General features: G+C 46.0%; 1 protein-coding gene and 1 pseudogene across 1 annotated transcript; one reads left to right on the top strand and one right to left on the bottom strand.

Annotated features, from left to right (window-relative positions):
- Positions 1-1742: 1742 nt before the first annotated feature.
- On the bottom strand, positions 1743-21054 carry LOC521214 (apolipoprotein L3). Its single transcript, XM_024992531.2, has 4 exons — positions 20216-21054; positions 12977-13084; positions 7514-7634; positions 1743-4867 (listed from the first exon to the last, which is right to left on the bottom strand). Exons 2-4 carry the CDS (start codon positions 13005-13007, stop codon positions 3979-3981), a joined length of 1041 nt encoding a protein of 346 aa, XP_024848299.1. The 5' UTR covers positions 13008-13084; positions 20216-21054; the 3' UTR covers positions 1743-3978.
- Positions 7920-8991, top strand: LOC101905799 (zeta-crystallin-like; annotated as a pseudogene).
- Positions 21055-25205: the final 4151 nt, after the last annotated feature.

Here is a 25205-nt window from a genome sequence, read left to right as displayed (position 1 = left end):
TCATGTCTGTTGGTCTGGGCAGAGGGCATGTGCGCATCCAGGAAGCACTCAATCTGGAGCCTCTCTACCTGAGACTTTCCCCCAGGGTTCAGGTCCCTGTTACTCATTCATCTTCCTCATCCTTCAGCCTGAACTATCAGTCTGAGGATAACTGTCCCCAGGCCCAGTCTGTCTCTTGGGAACTTGACACTGAGATTCCAGGTGTTTGGACCTAAGCCTCCTGCTGACAGGACCTCAGGGGACAGACTGTGGGATCCTGGAGGGGGACATGTCCTGCTTCCTGTCCTCCCTGAACTGTGCACATTTGGGACTTCTTTCTATCCTCTGACCTGGACTTCTTCCCTCTCAGTGCGCCCTCTTAGTGCTCACTTAGCCAGATGCAGTTTCTGTTGCTCAGAACTACAAGCATCTCACCTGACACGGGTCACCGTGGAGTTGCATCAGCCACACATTGAGCTCAATGGAGTCTAGCTCTAAGGGTTGGGGGGGAGATGGGGGTGGACACAGAATGGTTCTGTACCCAGTGCCTGAAACCCTGCCCAGAGAAGTCTGTGCAGGATGGGAATTCTCCAGGAACTGATGAAGAACCGATGAAGGAATGAACTCACATCTCTGAAGGTCAGGTAGGCGATGGCCAATGACTGCTGACATCTTCAAGAAGGACTGAGAGGACCGGTTGAAGCCTCAGGAAAACACGGGCTGAGAGGGAGTCCGAGGCAGTGAGGAAAGTCTTTCGAGGGAGGTTTGGACAAAAGTGTGGAGAAGGCTCTGCAGCACGTGGGGAGGGACTTAGGTGACATCCTGGGATCATTTCCAGGTCCCAGGTCTCTGGCTTCCTGCCCTGGGCTCCAGGCGTGGGAAACTGCTAGGTGCTCACATGCCCCACACGTGGAAACACAGAGAGTTGGTGCCCATGTGGAGCAGGCCCTTGGAGGTGAGAGCCACACCCAGATGCTCCCCTCTCCTCCCTGGAGAGGAGGATCCTGAGGCATCTCATGAAGGCTCCTCAGAAGGTCCAGGCAGGTGCAATCCCAGATGGGTGGCCAGGTCAGAACATGGCCTTGGATGGATTTTTCCTCCTTCCTGCCCACTTTCCCAAGCCACTCAGTCCTGCTCCTGGGGATGGAGTGAGCCTGGCATCCAGCTCTGCCCTAGCGGGGACCACAGGCTCCAGCAGGCTAGGCTGCAGCGAGGCTTTGAGCGTCTGTGCTCAGAGTCATAGGCAGCTGTGGAGGAGGGGAAGCAGGTAGAGCTAAGATCAATATTCTTAAGAGTCATTCTAGCCCTATGTGGGGAATAGACAGGTGAGGCAGGGCAGTGCCCCAAGGTAAACACAGGAAGACCGTTCTGGAAGTTCCTACAGGAGTCCTGGTGAAACGTGAAGGCAGCATGGGTGAGGCGTGTGCTCTCTCTCTGCCCCTCTGTTTACGGCTGACCCCCCTCCTCACACCTGCACACAAGCCCTCTGCTCTCAATTACCCTCGGGTGACCCGTGTCCTTCCTTGTCCCCGGGGCTGGAGGAGGGGCATCCCCGTGTTCAGCCCAAGTCAGATGACATGGGCTCCTCCTGGTGTCCCATGGGGCCTGCGGGGCTCCAGGGTCTGAGGGAAACAACTTTATGGGAGCCCAGCGGGCAGGCAGAGGAGCCATGGAGGACGTGCTTCCTGAGACCCTGGGAGACAGTCTCATGGGGAAGGAGGTCAGGCAGCTGAGCTCATCAATCAATGCAAGGAGCCTCAATCAATCAATTCATATTTATTGGACTAAAGTCTATAGAACACAATGTAGAGAGAGGCAGATGGTCCTAAATACCTTATTCTGCTTCATCCCCAACTGAGGAGGAAATTGAGGGTCAGAGAGGCCTTGTCTGTTGACCCCAGGCTGGTTGATCTCCTTGACACACCGCATAGTTCCTTGGCCTGATGATGTCTTCTGCTTCATCTTTCTTTCTCTTTTTCCCAAATCAATCTCTGTTCCTACACAACACTGGGAATTTCATGGGAACTTCACTGGTCTCTCGGTGCACCTGAACTCAAAGGGCACCTGGATACTTGTCAGATGCTCCATCCACTGAGTTGTCATCACCACTGCTGCCGCCACCATCATCACCACCACTGTCACCAAGAAGCCACTGCCTGAAGTTCTACATAGACCATCCTTCAAAGAAGATATACAGATGGCTAGCCAGCATATGCAAAGAGGCTGAACACTGCTAATTATTCATTCAGTTCAGTTCAGGCGCTCAGTCGTGTCCGACTCTTCAAGACCCCATGGACCACAGCACGCCAGGCCTCCCTGTCCATCACCAACTCCCGGAGTCCACTCAAACTCATCTCCATTGAGTCAGTGATGCCATCCAACCATCTCATCCTCTGTGGATGCTAATCAAAACTACAATAAGGGATCACCCCCTACCAATCAGAAGGGCCATCAAGTAAAAGTCTACAGACAATCAGTATTGGAGATGATGTGGAGAAAAGGCAAGCCCCCTACACTGTTGCTGGGAATATAATTTGGTGTAGCCATTATGGAAAACAGTAAAGAAGTTCCTTAAAAACTAAAAATCAAGCTATCAGGTGATCCAGCAACCCCACTTCAGGGCATATATTTGGAAAAGAAAAAGTTCCAATTCAAAAAGATACATGCACCCCATGTTCATAGCAGCACTATTTACAATAGACGAGACATGGAAGCAACCTAAATGTCCGTCAACAGATGAAGGGATAAAGACAATGTGGTACATACAAACAATGGAATATGACTCAGCCATAAAAAGAATGAAACAATGTCTTTTGTAGTAACATGTATGGATCTAGAGGTGATCATACTAAGTGAAGTAAGTCTGGCAGAAAAGACAGATACATAATATCACTTATATGGAGAATCTAAGAAATAGTCTAGGTCATTCCCTGGTGCTCTAGTGGTTCACATTTAGTGGTTTTGCTGCTATGGCCACGTTTATCCCACGTCGGGCATCTGAGATCCCACAGACTGCTTGGCATGGCCACAAAAAAAAGAGTCCAAATGAACTTATGAACAAACCACTCATAGTCATAGAAAACATAACTTGTTGTTACTAAAGAGAGAGAGGGGTAAACTAGGAGTGTGGGATTAACAGATGCACACTACCATACATAAAATGGATTAAAAAACAAGGACTTTATGTATACCACAGGGAATAATAGTATCTTATAATAATCTGTAATTAAAAAAATGAAAAGAATATAGATATATACATAAATTATGTATAACTGAATCACTTCGATGTTCACCTGAACTAACAGAATATTGTGAATCAACTCTACTTCAATTAAAGAAACAAGCAGACAAAAGAAGTCACAGCCTAATTAAGATAAAATGCTGGGATCAAAGGCGAGTTGTTGGAGAAGTCGGGCTAGAGGCCACCACCAGGGGGAGACTCTACTTGCTGGGGCATCAGACCCCGGCAAGGGCGATAGAGCTGCTCCTGCTACTTCCCCTGGATCCCAATGATGCTGCCTCTCTGACTATCCCCCATTTTCAGCCCTTTTGTCTTTCTGTGTCTCGTTGCTAGTTCCCCTGCCTCTCCCTGTATTCTGCACCCAGTGTCGTCTTTAGTCCAAAGTAAGTGGTTTCTGAAGGGAAGGGAGTTAGGGGAGAATGGATACATGTATGTGTATGGCTGAGTCCCTTCACTGTTCACCTGAAACTATCACAGCACTGTTAATCGACTATTCCTCAATACAAATAGAAAGTTCACAGTGTGAAAAAAACAAGAGGTTTCTCCCTCGGCCCCCGCCCATTCTCTAGTCCCCCTTCCTCCCTTAATCCAGGCTCCTTCTCTCTCCCCATGTATCACCTGCATTCACCCCTCCCCTCCTGTGCTCAGCTGCAGAAACACCAGTTTCCTAAATCTCAGCTCCAACAAGTTTGTCTCACTCTCCTTTTTTCCCTGACAATGTGCCTCTGCACCTTGGCCCTGAATGTGTCCCTGGACCCTCACTGCTCTGGGGTTGGTGGAGTTGGGTCCTCTTGCAGACACTTGTAGATCTGGGTGAGCTCCTCCAGCTTCCTCTCCAGCTCCCTGGCCCGCTGCCGCAGGTTTTCAGCTGATGCTGCCTTTGCACCGTCATGCAGGTGCATTGACTCCTTCACCAGGAAGCCCACATCCACCAGGAGGAAGAGCCCTGCAGTGGCTGCCCCCGCGATTCGGGCTCCTTTGGTAACTGCCACAGCCGTGCCTTTGAAACCTGCCTCTACCTGCTGGATGGCTGGGGCTGCGATTCTCCCAGGGCTCAGGTAGATGTTTGCATTGACTGCAGAGTCAGGGTTGGCTTCACCTGTCTCCATGGCATGTATATTTATTTCAAGGTGTTTCTCGGCTTTTGCCAATTTCTCTGTTGTGTCAACAATTTGGGGGTTGCTCTTGAGTACCTCTAGGAGCACCTTCCATTTCTTGATGCCAATTGACATCAATTGACTGGCTTTGTTTTCTGCTGATGACCTACTTACATGTTCCACAATGCTGGTGGACACAGCGGTCACAGCAGCCGCTGCTCCCAGCCCTATCCCAGTGGCTGAGAGTGCCACACTGGCCCCCGCTGTCACGGGTGCCAGAACCAGGCCAAGGATGGTCAGGGCACCAGATAAAGTGCCGGTGCTGTGGGTCACCACATTGGAGATGGTACAGTCCCTGTGGACTTTGTCAACATTGTCTGCAAGCTCCTGGAGCTTGTTTTTGAGCTCCACCAGCTGCTGTGTCACCCGAGGAAACTTCTTCAGAAACCTCTTCCTATCCAGCTGCTCTTTTGGGAGCGTTTCTTGCTCCTTCCCAGCCAAGTCTCTTTTCAGTTCATTCAGATATTCATGTAGTGCATTCATGTCTTCCCTGTAACAATGAAGGTCAAGTGGTTAGAAAGGCAGTTCGCTTGTCTGTAAAATAGGTTCAAAAATGTCTATTCTGCATAAATACAGAGATAGTACTATAAATCAATTAGAAAAGAAATTTACAAAAGTAAAATTTCCTCTTTCAACATTAAACGCAGGTTCTATACCTTGTAGATGCTCCATATACTTCTTCAATCCTCTAACAGATTAAAAAAAAAAAAGTCACCTTAGGATACTCATAACTTAAGAGAGATATTTGATGGAATTCCCTGGTGGTCCAGAAGTTATGACTCTGCACTCCCACTGCCTCGGGCATGACTCAGTCCCTGGTCAGGGACCAAGGATCCCACAGGCCATGTAGCTCAGCCAAAAAAAAAAAAAAAAACACATTTGGTAGAGATGTCTCAGAGATAGGGCAACACCAGCACTTTAAAAGAGTTGGTGAGTGGGAACTCCACAGAGAAACAAAGAGAAGTGGGATTAGAGCAGAAAGCCGGCATTCAAGGGCCTCAGTGTGTAGTGAGGGGTCAACCTGATCTTTGCCCTTGGCTACTGGGAAGTGGTCCCTAAGCCCCTAGAATATTCTGGCTGATATAAGTGTCCTTGTCTGCCTGGGCCTTTTGGCCACTGTTCAGTCTGACAAGGAGACGTGTGATGGGGCCTCTGGAGGAGCTGGACTCTAAGACATTAGTCTGATCTCAGGGAGGGGTTGGAGACCACAAGTCAGGATAATTTTTTTTTAAATGGGTGAGTGTCCCTGGCAGGCAGTGTTCCATGTGCCCTGCCACACACCAAGTTCCAGAACAGTAACGCATCATGGGGACAATCGAAGCTTCAGGTGTGAAATCCGCCCAGACTCTGCCCTGTGACTGATGGAAACCCACAGGCTTCCTGTAATACACTGGGATCAGGATGGGTCTCAGTGAGTCCTGTCTGCTCTATAGGGAATTCTCAAACCTGAGGGTGGTTTGGGGGATCCCCTAAATTTGCCATTTGTTCAAATGAAAGCATAGTCCTGAGCACTGTGCCCTCATCCTTTGCAGATTGGCTGTCTCTGTGACTTAGAATTTGTAGGAAAAAAAAAAAAAAAAAACCAAAGTCAGAACTAAAGGCACCTTAACAGTCCTTTAGTCTGCCGTCTGCTGTCTTCTAAGGCTTGTGTCCTTGGCTTTCCCAGAAGCAGGTCCCTGAGTCCATCCACTGCCCCAGCTGCCTGGAGATCAGGAGATGTGTTGCTGGTTCCTCTTGGACTCTCCAGCCCACCTCACTGACTCCTGACCCAGCACTCAGCACCACTGACCTCTTAGATGTTACATGTTAATTTGTGACAGCTTCATGATCCTGCTCCCCAAGGTCATGTGGAACTTTGTGGATCCTCTAAAGGGTCAAGAGACTTGAGGAAACACCCATCTGAATGGCTGAGCCGGAAGAGACCAGCACTTGCACAGCTGGTGGAGGAAGTGTTTTCCTCTTTGGTGGGGATGAGTGAGGCTCCTCAGAATTCCCCAAATGACACACAATTGCAGCCACTCACTGTGACCCTGGAGGGCTCACTGAGCCACAAGGCCTTCCACTGTCACGGTGGCTCCATGTAAATTAGAAGAGGGTCCCAGATGCAGTGAGAACCCAGGTCCCAGGCAGGGTGTACAGACAGGGTCACCCAGGGCCCTCTAGCCCAGCATGAGGGGAGCCCATCAGGGAGGGAAGAAATGTCCCCCCTCCCACTCACGGGACCTCTGCCAGGGTCACAGCCCCTTCAGTTCTGTGTCCTCAGGGCCCACTCTCCTCACTCTAGTCCTGGTTCTGCTGCCAAGCCTGCCTACTAGTCCTCCAACCTGGACCTTCTGCTCCACCCTGACCTGGGGTCTGACCCTGATCCAGGCCTCCCTGGGCTTTCGGATGAGATGATTGCACTTGGTTCCCCACCTCTGACCCTGCAGTTCACTCTGAGGCCATCACCATAGTCCATCAGATTGAATTACTATTCCCATTGGACACATGCAAATCTGAAACTCTAACACATAAGCCCAGAACCCAGGAGCTGGGCAGGGCTAGATCCAGGATCCCATCAGCTCCACCCAGTTCCTCTCCAGCTTCTCTGCTTTATGGGCCAGCAGGATCCTGCAGGGTTGGTACAGTTCCTAAGATGGGGACTAGAAAGGCTTTATCTAGGTAGAAGCCCGAGTAATACAAATGAAGGTGTCAGGATTTTCTGACTTGACCCAAAGGAAATTCTGCTTGGTTCTCCTCACCAGAATTCTTTCCAGCAAGCTTTTTAAATGTTAATATTGATTGAGTACCTACTCTGTATCAGTCATTACCGGAAGATCGTTGCATGCATGATCTCAGTATCCTCACAATAAAACTGAACAGATGATGACGCTAAGGCAGAGAATAGCTCAGTAATTTGTCCAAGGTCACATAACCTGACCCTTCCTTGCAGGTTTCATCTTTTCTCAACCTGAGGTTGTTCAATGGCAGCAAATGACATGGAGGAAACATTCCTCATGAGATATTGAGAAGGAACATCCTCAACCCCCACCATAAGGTCCTGCTTGGAGGAGGTGTGCCTGCTAGCAAAAATCTAGTCTGGTGCTGTGGGATGTAGGTGACCTTCCTGACACACCAATACACCTGTACAGGTTACCTGGACAAACCAGCATTAGCCTCAATTTTCTTCAGGAATTCAGTCAGCAGGAGAAGCAGTTCCTCTCTGCTCAGTATGTCCCAGAGACACTCAGCAACATCCTCAAAAAAGATCTCAATATCTAGATGAAAGGAAAGAGAATGAGGTTAGAAGAATTTGTGAAGAGAAAAAGGGAAAGTGTTAGTCGCTCAGTCCTATTTGACTCTTTGTGACCCTGTGGGCTGTAGCCCACCAGGCTCCTCTGTCCATGGGGTTCTTCAAGCAAGAATACCGGAGTGAGTAGCCATTACCTCCTCCAGGGGATCTTCCCAACCTAGGGATAAAATCCAGATCTCCCACATTGCTGGCAGATTCTTTACTGTCTGAGTCACTGGGAAAGCGCAGAAGATTTTGTGGTGGATCATAAATGGTATTGGGTAGCTTTTTTTTTTTTTTTAAACCCTGTGTAACCTGGGGGAGGGCTCACAGATTTTGACAATCCACTCTAGAACAGGTATCTAGATCACCATGGCGACAGAAGTTGAAGAGAGCTATTTGAGTTTTTTAATTTGGTGGACCCGAAGTGTGGAAACTCCAGTTGGATGTTGCTCTACCAATTCTGAAAGACCACCAGGTTCCAACAAAGTCCAAGCATGTGGTGTAAACCCAGTAGACATATACATCCGCTCTGGCACTCACAGTATAAAACCACTTCTACCTTATACTCCTAGCTGAGATGTGGCTGGGATAGTAGAAGCTGCTGGAGAGAATGTATCTTTCAAGAAAGGTGATATTCACTACCAGGACGGTCTCTGGGGGCTACACCGAGTTCACTCTGGAAGCCCATCACATTGTTTACACACTTCCCCAAAAAGCTGGACTTTAAACAAGAAGCTGCCATCAGCATCTCATGTTTTACTGCTATCGAGTCTGCTCCCCAGTGTCCATGTGAAAGCTGGAGAAAGTGTTCTGGGGCAGGTGGAGGAGCTGGAAGAGCAGCATGCCAAATGGTTAGAGCTTATGGCTTAAAGATTTTGGGCACAGCTACTACTGAGGAAAGACAAAAGATTGTTTTGCAAAATGGAGCCCACGAAGTGTTTAATCACAAAGAAGCTAATAATATTGATAAAACTAAGAAATCTGTTGGTGAAAAAAGAGTTGATATGATTATTGAAATGTTTGCTAATGTCAAACTTAGTGAAGATTTAAATTTTTTGTCACATGGAGGACGAGTAATAGTTGTTGGCCGCAGAGGTCCTATTGAAATAAACCCACAGGATCCATGACAAAGGAATATAGCATAAGAGGAGTAGCTCTCCCTTCATCCTCCAAGGAGGTATTCCAGCAGTTTGCAGCAGCTCCCCAAGCCGGAATGAATTGGTGAGTTCAGACCAGTAATAGGTCCCCAGAATTCACTACAGAAGGTGGCCCAGGCTCATGAAGATATCATTCACAGCAGTGGGGCCACAGGAAAAATGATCCTTTTCTTAAATCACTAATCCTTCCATTGATTTCCTGTGTAATTAAAAGGTTTCCTAACTTAGTTTTATGTACACTGCATTTGCTCTGCTTAGCAATCATTTGATTCAGTGAGTTTCTTCTATTTAAAAAAATATTTATCTTAGGATTCATAGGCGTTGGAGTGCAGTTTATTTTACAGCTGGGAATATTCTTTATGCCTTCTACCTCTCATCAAGGAATAGTGGGAAATAGGATGTTAGTGGTCACTTGGCATTGGAGGACATTACAGAAATTCCTAACCGATGCTTATCATTAATTCCATACCTTTGACTAAAACATGCTAATTCAAAATAGGACTGCTTGATTCCCAAGCCTAGTTCTCTTTACAAAGGTTCTTTAGTCTCTGATTAGCCCAGAACTATACTGGACTCTGACGATTCTCTGAATTCAATGAGACCCCTTTTCTAAACTAATCTCGTCTAGATCTACAGGTCTCTCAGAAGGGCAAGATAAACCATGTCCAGAGAAATCTGTTAGTTTCCCAATATTCCCCAGTGTTTTATGCTTTTTTCTGGGTTAATCATTGACTACCAATGATCCATGTGCTCTCTGAGGACATCAGCCTTATCTCTGGGATAATATGATACCAGGTGCATAGTTGGGCTTCCCAGGAGGCGCTGGTGGTACAGAATCTGCCTGCCAGTGCAGGAGATGTAGGAGATGTGGGTTTGATCCCTGCGTCAGGAAGATCCCCTGGAGAAGGGCATGGCAACCCACTGCAGTATTCATGCCTGGAGAATCCCATGGACAGAGGGGCCTGGTGGGCTACATACAGTACACAGGGCTGCAAAGAGTCACACATGATGAAGTGACTTAGCACATCAGGTGCTTGGTTTCCAAATATATATGCATTGATTGGTTCAACTTGTTTCTAGCCACATGAAGACTTTTGATTTACAAATGGCAAGTGCCACAGCCTTCTCCAACTATTATTTGGGGCCCCCTGGATCAAAGATCGTCCATATGAGGGTAAGCAGAACATGCTGCCTCAACAATTTAAGGTCTGTGTCCCTGGCCAGCTCGAAGCAGTCTGAACAGAATTGCCAGCCCTTTTCCCTAGTTGCTATATTCTCCAAAATGAAAAGGGGAGAAATACAGGATTACAGTCAGGGAGGAAAGACAGGGGTCCCCAAGTGGCAGGAGGAAATAAACTGCTAGTGGCAGACGTTTTTTTCCCCTTATCTACATGAGATTAAAAGGCTCCTTATAATCCTGTGTTGCCATGACGACACCTGGTGCCCCCTGAACTTAACTTTTTCTCAAACCTTGAGCTAACCAATGTGTATTTCTCATGGAAATGTTTTTCTTAAGCTGTGTTAATGAAACTATTCATTTGCTTGGAAATCTGCCTTTCTTCAAGGTTCATGTCAATTGTTTCATGGCCAGAGGTGAGTCCCCTTGTGCCATTCTATCTCAAAATGCATGTTGTGGGAGAGGAGCCTGGTACAACACTCTCTGTCTGAGGCATTTCTGTTATCCGATTAGCAGCTTGCTATCAGGTATATAATGCCTTGCTAAAAACTAGCAAGGGGGCACTCTTTCTGTCCCCTTCTGAAGTCTATGTTAGAAGCTTTCTCTACCCCATTTACATTTTAATAAAACTCTACTACAAAAAAGCTCTGAGTGATCCAGCCTTGTCTCTGGCTCCAGATTGAAGTCTTCTCCTTTGAGGCCAAGGATACCAGATTTGCTCACAGCTCATGGAAGCAACCTTTCAGAAAATTGTATCTATGTGTGACAGGGATCATATATTTTTATTTAAATTAACAAACAAAGTTTATGCCTTAAGAGTGATCTGCTTTTGCTATCATACTATGATAACTGCAACAAATTCTAGAGCAAAATTTTTTAAAAATGTTATTTAGTATAAATTGTTAAAATTCATCTTCCTGAGTAGTGATCACCTGGGCACTGTTGGTAGAGTCACCGGGGGTTATGGACGGAACTGCTTTTCCCACCCTCACCCTCCAATTCATATGTTGAAGGTTGAACCCCAGTGACTATATTTGAAGATTGGGCCTTTAAAGAGGCAATTGAGGTAAAATGAAGTCATGTGAGGCCCTAATCCAATAAGATTGTGTCTTTATTAGAAAAGAAGACACCAGATTCTCTTTCTTCCTGCCCCCTCCTCCTGAGGAATGGCCATATGAAGACACAGTTAGAGGGCAGTTAGGATGCAAGCAGGCGGAGAGGCCTCACCAGAAACCACCTCTACCTTGATGATCTTGGACTTCCAACCCTCCAGAGTCATTATCTAATCCTGGGATTTAGATGTCTTCAGGAATCTGCAATTTTAATTTTTAGAAAGAGAACGAGGGCTTCTGAGGTGGTACAGTGGTAAAGAATTCGCCTGCCAATGCCGGCGACACAGGAGTCGTGGGTTCGATCCCTGGGTTGGGAAGATCACCTGGAATAGGAGATGGCAACCCACTCCCAGTATCCTTGCCTGGAAAATCTCAAGAACAGAGGAGGCTGGTGGGCTACAGTCCACGAGGCCGCAAAGAATTGAACACGACTGAACAAATGAGCACATCACTCACACAGAGAGAAAGAGTACAGGGCACGTGTGTTTTGTGAGTTACTACTTCCAGCAGAGACTGGAGCACCCGGTAAATGAACGCTTCCATGTTTTAGCAGTGAAACAAAAGAATATTCACACTAAATGGGACAGAGAATGTAATGAAAATAATTAACCTCGGATCAGTACAGGGCAAGATCACTGCTCAAATGAGTGACCAAGATCCCTGTATGATTTCAGGGATCTAGAGGTTACGGAACTGCAGGTAAGACATAGGCAACTAGGATATATACATATGGGAGGGGCTGGACACGATGTAAGATGTGTTTCCTGGTACATGAACACACGGAGGCATTATTATTTCACAGAAGAAGAAAGTGAGACTCAGACAGGAGAAGGGACAACCCAAGGCCAGTGAGCAGAAAGCTCAGAGGTGGAACCCAAGGTCAAGTGTCAGACACTTCTTGGACATGACTTTGAATCCTCCTTAATTTAAATTCCTGTGATTCTTCATTATGCGACATAGGGATTTTTCCAACTAAATTTTGGTGGTGAGTGCGCTGTAGCTGGAGGAGAGCATGGCAACCCACTCAAGTATTCTTCCCAGGAGAATCCCATGGACAGAGGGGCCTGGTGGGCCACAGTCCATGGGGGTCGCAAAGAGTCGACAACGATTGAGCAACTAAGCACAGACTACAGCAGCGCACTGCAGCATGTACAGAAGTAGAAGTACAGTGTTGTTCACATGGAACTTACATGTTACCTAATTTTCAAAAAGGGTTTAGGACCATCTACCATTGAGTAACTACTATGTGAGAGGATCCTAATCAGAGACCCTCAGAATGGGCAGGGGAGGGGATCAACCAGCTCGAGGAGGGGTGGAGCCAGGTGTGACCCTGTGAACAACCCCGTCACCCCTCCCCTCCAGGTGGGAGGTGGCAAAGGGAGACTGGGGTTCAGTTCACTGTCCGCTGACTCTTGCAGAGCGGCTGGGTAAGTGGCAGGGTGAGAGCTGAAGGAATGGTGTTTGTGGTGATGCCCCAGGGTCTGGGAGCAGGAGGAGGCTCAGGCCAAGGGAGAGGGCAGGAGGAGCTCCAGGGATGCTGGGGGACCTCCTCTTGCTGCCCCATTTGGCTCTGGGGACTCTCTCTGCTATCTCCCTCCCCATGGACTGTCCTGGCCTCACTTCTGAGTCACTTGCTAGAGGGCAGTGGGGGAGGAAGTGAGCACCTAGCAAGTGGCTCCACAAGGAGAGGGCTGGGAAAGAGGCTCTGTGGACACACTCCCGTTGGGGGTACTCCACGTGGCCCCCCTGAGGGGCTCCAGGATGCTTATCCATCCTCTTCTTGGTTCTTGATTCCTCTGTAGGTTAACTCTGCCTGGAGGAACCACCCTCAATTCTGGGTCACATGTAGGAACTGGCCAGAAAAGAGGCAGCTGCCTACCTGAGCAGTTTCCGAGGTTTTCTGAGCTCATGGTGGCGGCAGCAGGGTCTCAGATATCTCCCTTCAGCTCCTTGTTCCTGTCAGGCTGGAAGGAGGTGTGACCTCACCCTTGGGGAGAGAAAACAGAACGTGGGTTTGATCACGAGTAAGCAGTGGCTGAGGGAGCAGCGAGGGTTGAGGTCTCGGGTAGGTTCCCCTGGGACAGCCACCAGTGCCACCGGGGACTTAACCCAGCGTGGTTCTCCGTCTCCTGGGCTCTGCAGGTCACTAGTTAAGGAAAGTTCCGCACCACCCTCCAACTTCCTCCAAGTCATAGTCCTGTTGGGGTACAAGGAGAAGATAATAACAGAGGAAACAGCCATCTGTGAAGTTATAGGAGTAATAAATCCAGAGACGGACAAATAGATAGGAAGGAATACTCTGGAAATTACATGAGGTTGGAGCAACTCTGTTACTAACTGGTAATAAGTGATGTTGATCCAGTGTCTATGACGTGCAGGCTCCTGAAACTAATCTAACTTTAGGTCAGCCCAGTTTTTCACACTGGTGCCAGAGCCTGGACTTTCTGATCCAGATCCCAGGTTTGTGATGACTATGCTCTACTCCATTTAATATATGAAAAGAATTACTTGTGGATATATGTTTATTGGTAAATGACTCTTCTCATTCTAAAATGATGTCTTGCCCCCCAGGCTCAAGTCAGCCTTGACAAAGTTCTTGGTGGTGCAACTCTGACAGCCCATGTCTTCCTTGCTTCTGCAAAAGCCTTTATCTCACAAGGGCCTAGAGTCCCACCAGCCCCACCGTACTTCCTGTGTCCCTGCCCTGCATGGCTGAGGACCCCGAACTGTGCCTGGTCCTCTCTGCTGTCCTCCCCTGACTACTGGACTTTAGGTTGGTTCTAATACCGTATGTAAATAATAAAGAACATTCTCCTTGTATTAAACTTCACTCACATTTGAGACTGTTTCCTTAAGCTATTTCTAGAAGTAGAATTACTAAATCACAAGGCATCAATACCTAAAAAATTTTCATACCTAGATCCACACTGTTATCCAAACAGACTGTCATAATTTATGTTCACCCTCATAATATATGAGGGTGTCCATCCTTTCAGACTTTCCCATTCTCAGTGGTCTTTAAAAAAAAAAAAAAAAAAAGCTTCAGGTCTTTATATATAAAAAATTTACTTTGATTCTGCATGTGATTATCTTGCCATGGGAGAAGAGGAAGGAAAGCAGATGTTGATGACATTTAGCTACTGTTTTAAGAAAGCAAAAGAGCCTTTGTCAACTCCTCCTCCTGAGGCCTTTGTCAACTCCTCCTCCTGAGACCTGACTGAAATGACAGTAAAGGTACTTACAGGTATAATAACAGCTACTGATAAGAGTGACTTGTGTTTGTGGTCATCGCTCTGCATTGGTATTGGCTCTGAAACTTTACATATGATAACTTGTATGCTATTCCATTAACATTTGATATGTGTACATTGTATCCCCATCTGCAGATACGGAAGCTGAAGTACAGAAGTTTTATGATTTGGCCAAGGTCAGAAGTCTTGCCCCTGGTAGACTGGATTCCACCCCACTCACTGGGCTCACCTCACTCACCATAGCCTTCCTCTCCTCCCTCTGCTGCTAATAAAAACAAGCATGGGGGCAACAGGAGACCAGAGTGTTCATAAATGTCTGAAGACTCACTGGACGGTGAAGTGATAGATGAATAAGAGGAGTGCAGTAGAGGGAGAGAAACAGGGAGCGTGTTCACAGGAGAGAAGAACGGTCTGCTGGGCAGAGCCCCAGGGGGAGCAAGATGATAGGGAGGCCGAGGGGAGAGCAGGGGACAAGCCCGCCACCCCCACATCCCATCCCATATTTACAGCAGCCTTCACCCTTCACCAGACCTTTAGAAAGTTACTTGAGAGTGAGATGCAGGAAAAAAATTAGATTATGTGTTTGTTTAATTATGGAAGAGATAAAGGATACCCATGAGAGAGATAGATGTGGGATCCAGGAATCAGGAACATCAACCCCATGGGAAGGGAATCCAAGGATCCCAGCTGGGCGCGCAGCAGACCTAGAGAGAAACCAGTCCAGAATGGGATAAGAACTCCAGAGTCTGTGGGGACAGGGGACTCGGTATCACATGAGGCACAGTTGGAAAGAAATGGAGGAAATGCTGAAGATAAACAGTGCATGGGGTGAAAAGGAAGCCAATTAGAAACATCAGGAAAAACTAAAGTTCTGCCCAGAAGCAAGTGCAGCTATTTGGTACAAGTTAGCTCTAAAAAAAAGTATTAAAATATCACAAATATGTAAACTATCTTGTTTTATTTTTTAAAAAATCTAAGGTAAATTAATGTATGTCCAAGTCCTGGTTTTCCCATTTTGATTATTTTAGATGCTGTTTAAAACTGAAGTATTGTTGATATATGTGATATTTAACAATTCAGTTAATCAATATAAAAATTAAAATACATTTCTAGAACTTAGGAGCTGAAGCTCTGAAGGGAAGAGTTGTTTACAAAGCTAGGAGTAAAGAAATAGTAGTTCCAGTTGAGAGTATAACAAATAAATACATAAATAAAATGTTTACAAATGCAAAGCTTCCTAATAGAGGATATAAAACTAGAGCAATAATTGTATAAGCAGAAGATGGGGAAGGGTATAAGAAAAGTATAAAAATAAATGAAATCCTTATTTTTCCTAGTAAGAAATAAATAAATAATGTACAAATTTTTAAATCAAGAAAATGAAAAAATGCAATACCTAATACTGATTAGCTATTGTGGTTGATGACACCCCACTTTGCACCTTCCCAACTGCTTGGTATGAATTCACTTCCTTTTAGTTCTCACAATGATCCTATAAGAAAGGAAACTGAAGCTCAGAGAGGTGAAGCAACGTACTCAGAGCACACAGCTAGTGCTAGAGCCAGACTCCAAGTCCAGGTTCCTGTCTCCTGGGCACACATTCTCACACTATTGCAGCTCTCAATGTAGTAATATCATTTCTGTTTGTGTCAGTCACTCTCTGTGTCTGACTCTTTGTGACCCCTTGGACTGTAGCCCGCCTGGTTCCTCTGTCTATGGAATTCTCCAGGCAAGAATACTGGAGTGTGTTGCCATTTCCTTCTCCAAATATAATTTAAAGTCATTGATTAACTATCTAAAAAATAGCTGGATTTAGAAAAGGCAGAGGAACCAGAGATCAAATTGCCAACATCCATTGGATCATTGAAAAAGCAAGAGAGTTCCAGAAAAGCATCTACTTCTGCTTTATTCACTATGCCAAAGCCTTTGACTGTGTGGGTCACAACAAACTGGGAAATTCTTAAAAGATGGGAATACCGGACCACCTGACCTACCTCCTGAGAAATTTATATGCAAGTCAGGAAGCAACAGTTAGAACTGGACATGGAACAACAGACTGGTTCCAAATCAGAAAAAGAGTGTGTCAAGGATATATATTGTCACCCTACTTATTTAACATATATGCCGAGTACATCAGGAGAAAGGCTAGGCTGGATGAAGCACAAGCAGGAATCAAGATTGCCGGGAGAAATATCAATAACCTCAGGTATGCAGATGACACCACCCTTAGGGCAGAAAGCAAAGAAGAACTCAAGAGTCTCTTGAGGAAAGTGAAAGAGGAGAGTGAAAAAGCTGGCTTAAAATTCAACATTCAGAAAACTAAGATCATGGCATCTGGTCTCATCACTTCATGGCAAATAGATGGGCAAGCAATGGAAACAGTGACAGACTTTATTTTGGGGGGCTCCAAAATCACTGTAGATGGTGACTGCAGCCATGAAATTAAAAGAAACTTGCTCCTTGGAAGAAAGGTTAGGACCAACCTAGACAGCATATTTAAAAGCAGAGACATTGCTAACAAAGGTCCGTCTAGGCAAAGCTATTATTTTTCCAGTAGTCGTGTATGGATGTGAGAGTTGGACTATAAAGAAAGCTGAGCACTGAAGAATTGATGCTTTTGAACTGTGGTGTTGGAGAAGACTCTTGAGAGTCCCTTGGACTGCAAGGAGATCCAATCAGTCCATCCTAAAGGAAGTCAACCCTGAATATTCATTGGAAGGACTGATGTTGAAGCTGAAACTCCAGTACTTTGAACACCTGATGTGAAGAGCTGACTCATTTGAAAAGACCCTGATGCTGGGAAAGATTGAAGGCAGGAGGAGAAGGGGACGACAGAGGAGGAGATGGCTGGATGGCATCACCAACTGAATGGACGTGAGTTTGAGTAAACTCTGGGAGTTGGTGATGGACAGCGAGGCCTGGAGTGCTGCAGTCCATGGGGTCGCAAAGAGTTGGACATGACTGAGCAACCAAACTGAACTGAAAGAAATAGCTTTTCCTTGGGAAGGAATGAGTAGAACCCTCTGTAGAAATTGATTTTTTTTAACCATATGCACTTAGGATTTTTGACTGTTTTAACTCTAAGACAGCTACTGGTGAAGTTGCCCAGTTGTGTCCGACTCTCTGGGATCCCATGGACTGTAACCTACCAGGTTCCTCCATCCATGGAATTTTTCAGGCAAGAGTACTGGAGTGCGTTGCCATTTCCTTCTCCAGGGGATCTTCCCGACCCAGGGATCAAACCCAGGTCTCCCACATTACAGGCAGACGCTTTCCTGTCTGAGCTACCAGGGAAGCCCTAAGACAACAAAAGTCACTTTATAGTATTCAGTAACCCACAAGAATGGGGTGGTTTCTAGCACCACCACCTTAAAGATGACAGAAGCAGTTGAATTAAGTGCCAACCAGAAATAAGTGTGACTTGCTGTGACAGCTGTCAGTGTAGGAGGCATGTTCGTGTTGATGAAACCAAGTTCTCTAGAAAAGTAGGCATGAAAACAGGGTTAAACCAGAATAATGAGAGTGAACTGTGACCTTAAACAGATATTGTCCAGTAGCATCTGGATACCCAATGTACCCAGTAGCCCACCCACATGTATAGCCATGGGCTTCTGTCCACTCAAAGGATGCAAGATAACTTGCAGGGGAGGCATCCCCAGGCCAGCATCTCTGCTCCTGCAAAGGCAAGGATGCTCTTGAAGATGATCAGAGAAGTGGTCATGAGGGGGCACCCACATATAACAGTAAAAAAATAATAATAAGAAAAGGTAATGTTACTATAAATATACTTCACTGGGCCTTGTTGAGTCTGTGAAAGGCCATGAGTTCATAATAATAATCAAATGAGAGGACTTGAGATAAAGTGTGGCCTAAAAGGGAGACATAAAGTTTAAAAACTGCACTAGTGGTAACGCAGGAGATGAAAAATGCAAGAGATGTGGGTTCAGTCCCTGAGTCAGGAGGATCCCCTGGAGAAGGAAATGGCAACCCACTCAAGTATTGTTGCCTAGGAAATCCCATGGAGAAGAGCCTGGTGGGCTACAGTTCATGGGGTACAAAGAGTTGGACAGGACTGAGCTGGTTTCTTTCTTTTCTTTTCATGGTGTAAAGAAGGGTAAGTATAATAGGAAATATTTTGTTATGAAATAAATTTAATAAGAAGAGCAGTCTTGAAGTCTGTGGGGATATTCCCTTCTGTTTATTTACACGAATGTTTATAAAGGGTTGAGAAAGAAAGAAGCCCTGACATCCCAAAGCTGGCCTGGTATCACAACAGGGTGATGTTCTTTTCCTCTTAAAGGCTCTCACAGAACTCCAGCTTCACACAGGGTCACCCTGAGAGCAGGAGCGAAGGAGACAGCAAACACATATCACTGTGTCCCCGCCAAGAAAACACCCCCTCCTTTGGTTGAAAAGCAAGACTGCTCCTTCTTACCAATTGCACCTTTATCCTCACTCTGGTCCCCAACTCCACAGATGGAGTTACTGAGACTCACACTGGTAGAACTGACCCCAGTTCTCGGCAGCACCCAACCTAGAGTTGCCCCATATCGTTAGAGCCCCCCCCAAATCCCCTCGCCTAAGCTCCATCCTAAAATCTTTCTATCACTTCCTCTCTGTGATGCCTGGGGTTGTCCCTCAGGAAGAGTAACCATCAGCTTGTCCACTAACGAGTGTGCCTGGTGCCAGAGGCTAGAGGCACTGACCTTGTGGATGGGAGAGTATTCATACAGGCAGACCTGCCTCCAAGCAGGTGGGACAGGAGAGCGGGCTGCTCCCCAGCCTCCTTCTCTGCCTCGAAGCTGCAGAACCCAAGGAGCCAGGGCAGCCAATTGAAATCATGAAACATGAGAAGGAAAATTCAAGCCAGAAAGAAGAGGGCTCCAGCAGAAGGGCCAGCTCTTGGATGATGCCAAAGAATTGTAAATGCATCATGACCCTTGACTTATCCTTCTGTCCTTCCCTCCCATTCTTGTCCTGGTCCTGACCCTTGTCTTGGGCCTCAGCTGGGTGTGAATGTTGGATGGTGCTCCCTTCTGCTGGATTTCTATTGCAAGTGTCTTCCTCTGTTAGCCTCCAGGTCACTTCCTGGAAAGGCTGTTTCTGAGAAAAGGGAGGACTGTGGGGAAGCCTGTCCCCGCCCAACTGCATGGCCAGACACAGACCCCACCTGCCTCACCAGGTGAAATGTTACCTGTAATTAGAGTTCCCACTCCAAAGCCTCCTCCCCGTGCTGTCTCCCCCAGTTCCTCTCCAGGCCCCCCTGGAATCTTGCACTTTCCTGGCTGTAGGTCTATTTGTGTAGAGTTTCTGCAGCTCCCAGCACTAGGCAGGTGCCCTGTCTCTTCTCTGCTGCTCCCACTGTTCCAGGGCCTCCAGGGCTCCCTCCACCCTCCCAGGCACAGCCTGAATAGAATACGATGTGTGGGACCCGTTACTGGGACATGAAGCAACCAGCTTCGTGAAAACACAGCACCACACTTCTTTTACCTGCATGGAGTGCTTCCATTTGTTTTCCTTGTCTGTCTTGCTAAAAGTTCTTTCTGATAGACAGTGTCATCACATTTCTGAGCATTTCCATTTATGGGCATCCTGCACTTTCCAGAAGATTACCCTCTGCCAGTAAACTGTGATGTGAGACCTACATCGTCTATTCTCTACACCATCTTGTTTTAGGAAAGCTTTTGCTGAACACAGACACATCTGCCTCCACATCCAGGCCCCTGCCTAACCTGTGCCTTGAGCCATGACCTCACCTCCCTGAGCTTCCATTTCCCTTCTTCTGTAAAGTAGTGTCAGTCATCCTTTTCTCAGACAGTCATCCTTAGAATGGGGAGATGGGCAGGGCTCCTACCCCAACTGCTTACCCAGGAATCTTCCTCTGGCCGAGTGTGAACAAGATCCAGTTATTCTCAGCTCTGCAAATGCAGCCGCCTTCTGTGCATCTATGCAGTGACCACACACTTTCAGGGCCCAGATATACCCAGAGAATCAAAAGGGAAAGTGAAAACTTCTTTTCTGGATTGCTCAAGTTAACAACACCCTGCCCACCCTGGCCCCACCCTGGACTATTCTCACCCTTCTGCTGACCCCTTAGAAAAACAACCCCAGCCCTGACATTTCATGACCATCTTGACATAGTCCTCCCTGAGTCGGCTCCTTGAAGGAGAACTGACAACACCACATTGTGAGTCCCTTGGTGACCCACTCCCCAACCCCATGGCCATCTTCCCACCCGCTCATTCCTCTCCATCCCCACACAGTTATTAGCCTGCCTGCCTTATTCACCTTTGTTCCACCAGCACATGGTCATACTGTTGCTGCGGAGGGCTATGCCCATGTGGCTACTAGAATTTGCTCATGCAGATCCAACTGCCAGGGACACCTGCTGCAACCAATCTGGAGAAATCATACTCACCCTGTAGAGCCAAAATCTCCCATCACCTCCTCTGAGAAGCCCTCCAGGGCCTCCCCTAAGAGTCCACTGTCCCCTGCTATGCTCCCATGGTACCTGGGAAAGGGGCCTAAGGCTACCCCTCAGCCACTCTGTCCATACCCACCCTCACCCTTTGATCAAGTCCCTCTGGACTTGGCCCTGCTGACCGGAACAGAACTAGTGCCTTCAGATCCCAGCAACTCACCTGAGGAGGCCCAGCCTTGGTGGTTAAGGCCATTTGGATGGATGTCAAGTTTGTGGGAAGGGCTGAGAGCATGCTACTCTTTACTCCCTTGGATTATTTCTACTTGACACAGTTCTCTTTTCTTCAAATGGAGCACTTTTATAGGAAGGCTAGTGACCTGGCAACTCAGAAAACCAGTCTGAATTTCTGTTTGTTTCCTGAGCAAAGAGCCTCGGTGTGTTAAGGACTGGGCATGCGCAGACTCTGTGCAGGCACCATCTGCACCGTTCCTGTCCAGACTCTCACACCAGCTCTAGGAAGCATCAGCTCCATTTTTCAGATTAAGAAACAGAAGAACAGGAGCCGCATCCTGAGAGTCGTGCAGCTGGGCTGCAGGTAGACTTCTCTTTTTTGCCCCGAGCAGTAGGGGCAGCTATGCGCTTGGACCCCTCATAGAGACCCACCTGCCCAACATCAGGGCTGCTTCATCCCAGAAAATGGTCCTGCTCATTATGGTCACTTCCTCTCAGCTTTTGAGGGAGGGCCAGAGGAGTGATGGGTGGTATCCCATGAGGACCACACACTAGAGTTTGGTCTTACAATCACCCTGGAAATTAGGTCAGGAATCTGATCTGATTTTGCTGATAAGGCAACCAAAGGGAGGGGCGAGGTAGGGGCTTTCTTTCCACAACTCACAGTAGGTGCCACAACTCAAAACAAGGTTGTCATTTGCCTACTGTAAACTCTACTCCTTGTTTACAGTTACTTTTTGTTTTCAATTATTCTTTTCCCAGAAAACTCCCTCCTACTGATTCTTCTCTCTTCAATTAGCATGAGCTTATCCGCACATTCAAGCAAAACCACCATGAGATGCAGAACTCAGCTAATCCATATGTGTGGAAACCATGGTTTATTGCTTTTGCTTGCTCTTTCCCCCTCCCTTAAATTAGATATTCTGACTGACACGGCAGCATTAGTTAGATGCTCTTCTGCACACGGAACAAACCCCCTTATCTTCAAAGTCCTTTCTTTATGACTCTAATGTGATTACCTCTGGACCTCCAGGAGGAGGCTTCCTTAATCCTAGAATTCTGGTCTCTTCCTTGCCTTACTATTCTTAGTTAAAAATTACAAGGTATGTTATCAATAAATATGCCCTTAGCATTATCTCAGAGAGTGTCTTGTAAACTCTCATAATCCCATGTGTTAGTGAGAATTATTCAGTGTGCCATCGCCACAATTGGCACCCGAACACAGACCACCTGATGATTTGCTTCGAACCTGTTCCTCAAGCCCAAGCAAGGGAAAAGGACATCTGCTGATCCAGGCAGCGGCTACGGCCTCTAAGGCTAGCAACGGAACGAAGTCTTCCTGACGTGCAGTACTTTTGCTTTCTGCTATGAGTAATTCTCTTTCTTTTCAAAAGCTTGCACATAAATGTCAGCTTTCCTTTCTGCTTGCTGCCGCTGGTTGTAAGATTTCTGTTTTAGACTTAATGAAACTTCTTACGTTGTTCCTAAGTTTTCTAACGAAACTTCTTCTCGGTGTCCTTCGTATCCACAAGAAGGTTCTTTGAAAGTGTCTGATTGGGAACTAGCAGGTCATTGGTTGAGAAATGGTGTAGGTGTTGCAAATATACAGCATCGAAATATTTGGAATTTTGTCATATTGGGTTTCTGCTATAGAACAGTGAGAAATTCCTTGGGCTGATATTATTCCTCTGCCAGAAGCACCTCCACCATCTCCGTTTATTATGTATAAAACCAGCTGTATAGAATCAACAAAGACTACTTTATCAGCTCACGAATCCACTCAAGGACTTGCTCTATCACTTCCTAATGTTTCTCAGGGTCCTATGGTAGAAAATATGGTCAGAGAAGGTTTAGAGAAGGAAGGAACTGTAGATGCCTTCCCTGTCTTTTCACAGCAGGACAATGGCATCTCTAGTTCATTTACTAAAGGGACTGTAGAAAGTATAGGTGGTGGATAACAAATGACACCCTGGGATTGGAAGACACTTGTAAAAATGGTTTACCTACTGCTCAATACTCCTTATGGTTTCAAGAATATAGAGATTATTGTACTATGCTTGCTTTAAACAACCTTCAAAATGGCATCTCTGTTAATATAAATATGCTTATGGGAGAAGGACAATACATAACTGTGGCTGCTCAAACCACAATGGACGCTCAGGCTTTTACACAAGCCTCCAAAGCTGCTCATAAAGCTGGTCTTTGTTTACCCTATCTTACAGTCCCACAGGAATCCTTTTCTACTATAAGACAAGGAGCAAATGAACCTTACATGAGCTTTGTAGACAAATTACAAAATGCTCAGTCAGTTCAGTGCAGTCGCTTTCATGTGCGACTCTGTGACCCCATAAACTACAGCACACCAGTCTTCCCTGTTCATCACCAACTCCCGGAGCTTGCCCAAACTCATGTCCATCGAGCTGGTGATGCCATTCAACCGTCTCATCCTCTGTCGTCCCTGTCTCCTCCTGCCTTCAATCTTTCCCTGCATGAGGATCTTTTCTGAGGAGTCAGGTGTTTGCATCAAAATGCTATTGATCGACAAATTAAAAATTGGAGGCTTGGGAGATATTAACACTGCAATTAACCCATTTGAATGCAGAGTTCCAAAGAATAACAAGGAGAAATAAGAAAACCTTCCTCAGTGATCAATGAAAAGAAATAGAGGAAAACAATAGAATGAAAAGACTAGAGATCTATTGAAGAAAATTAGAGATACCAAGAGAATAGTACATGCAAAGATGGGCTCAATAAGGGACAGAAATGGTATGGACCTAACAGAAGCAGAAGATATTAAGAAGAGGTGGCAAGAATAACAGAAGAACTAAACAAAAAATATCTTCATGACCCAGATAATCACGATGGTGTGATCATTCACCTAGAGCCAGACATCCTGGAATGTGAAGTCAAGAGGGCCTTAGGAAACATCACTATGAACAAAGCTAGTAGAGGTGACGGAATTCCAGTTAAGCTATTTCAAACTCTAAAAGATGATGCTGTGAAAGTGCTGCACTCAATATGTCAGCAAATTTGGAAAACTCAGCAGTGTCCACAGGACTGAGAAAGGTCAGTTTTCATTCCAATCCCAAAGAAAGGCAATGCCAAAGAATGCTCAAACTACCGCACAATTGCACTCATCTCACACGCTAGTAAAGTAATGCTCAAAATTCTCCAAGCCAGGCTTCAACAGTACGTGAAACATGAACTTTCAGATGTTCAAGCTGGTGTTAGAAGAGGCAGAGGAACCAGAGATCAAATTGCCAACATCTGTTGGATTATTGAAAAAACAAGAGAGTTCCAGAAAAATATCTATTTATGCATTATTGATTATGCCAAAGCCTTTTTTTTTTTTTTTTGGTTTAACTGCCTAAGGAGGCACTGCCTTTTTTAATTTATTTTATTTATTTATTTATTTATTTTTTATTTTTTCTAATTTTATTTTATTTTTAAACTTTACATAATTGTATTAGTTTTGCCAAATATCAAAATGAATCCGCCACAGGTATACATGCCAAAGCCTTTGACTGTGGATCACCACAAACTGTGGAAAATTCTGAAAGAGATGGGAATACTAGGTCACCTGACCTGCCTCTTGAGAAATTTGTATGTAGGTTAGGAAGCAACAGTTGGAACTGGACATGGAACAACAGACTGGTTCCAAATAGGGAAAGGAGTGTGTCAAGGCTGTATATTGTCACCCTGCTTATTTAATTTATATGCAGAGTACATCAGGAGAAACTCTGGGCTGGATGAAGCACAAGCTGGAATCAAGATTGCCAGAAGAAATATCAATAACCTCAGGTTTGCAGATGACACCACCCTTATGGCAGAAAGTGAAGAGGAACTAAAGAGCCTCTTGATGAAAGTGAAAGAGGAGAGTGGAAAAGCTGGGTTAAAACTCAACATTCAGAAAACTAAGATCATGGCATCCAGTCCCATTACTTCATGGGAAATAAATGGGGAAACGTGGAAACGGTGACAGACTTTATTTTTCTGGGCTCCAAAATCACTGTAGATGGTGACTGCAGCCATGAAATTAAAAGAAACTTGCTCCTTGGAAGAAAAGTTATCACCAATCTAGACAGCATATTAAAAAGCAGAGACATTACTTTGCCAACAAAGTTCCATCTAGTCAAGGCTATGGTTTTTCCAGTGGTCCTGTAGGGATGTGAGAGTTGGAGTATAAAGAAAGCTGAGTGCTGAAT

The sequence above is a fragment of the Bos taurus genome, chromosome 5 (assembly GCF_002263795.3).
Source record: "Bos taurus isolate L1 Dominette 01449 registration number 42190680 breed Hereford chromosome 5, ARS-UCD2.0, whole genome shotgun sequence".
Classification (NCBI taxonomy): domain Eukaryota; kingdom Metazoa; phylum Chordata; class Mammalia; order Artiodactyla; family Bovidae; genus Bos; species Bos taurus.
This window is presented reverse-complemented; position numbering and strand designations above follow the sequence as displayed.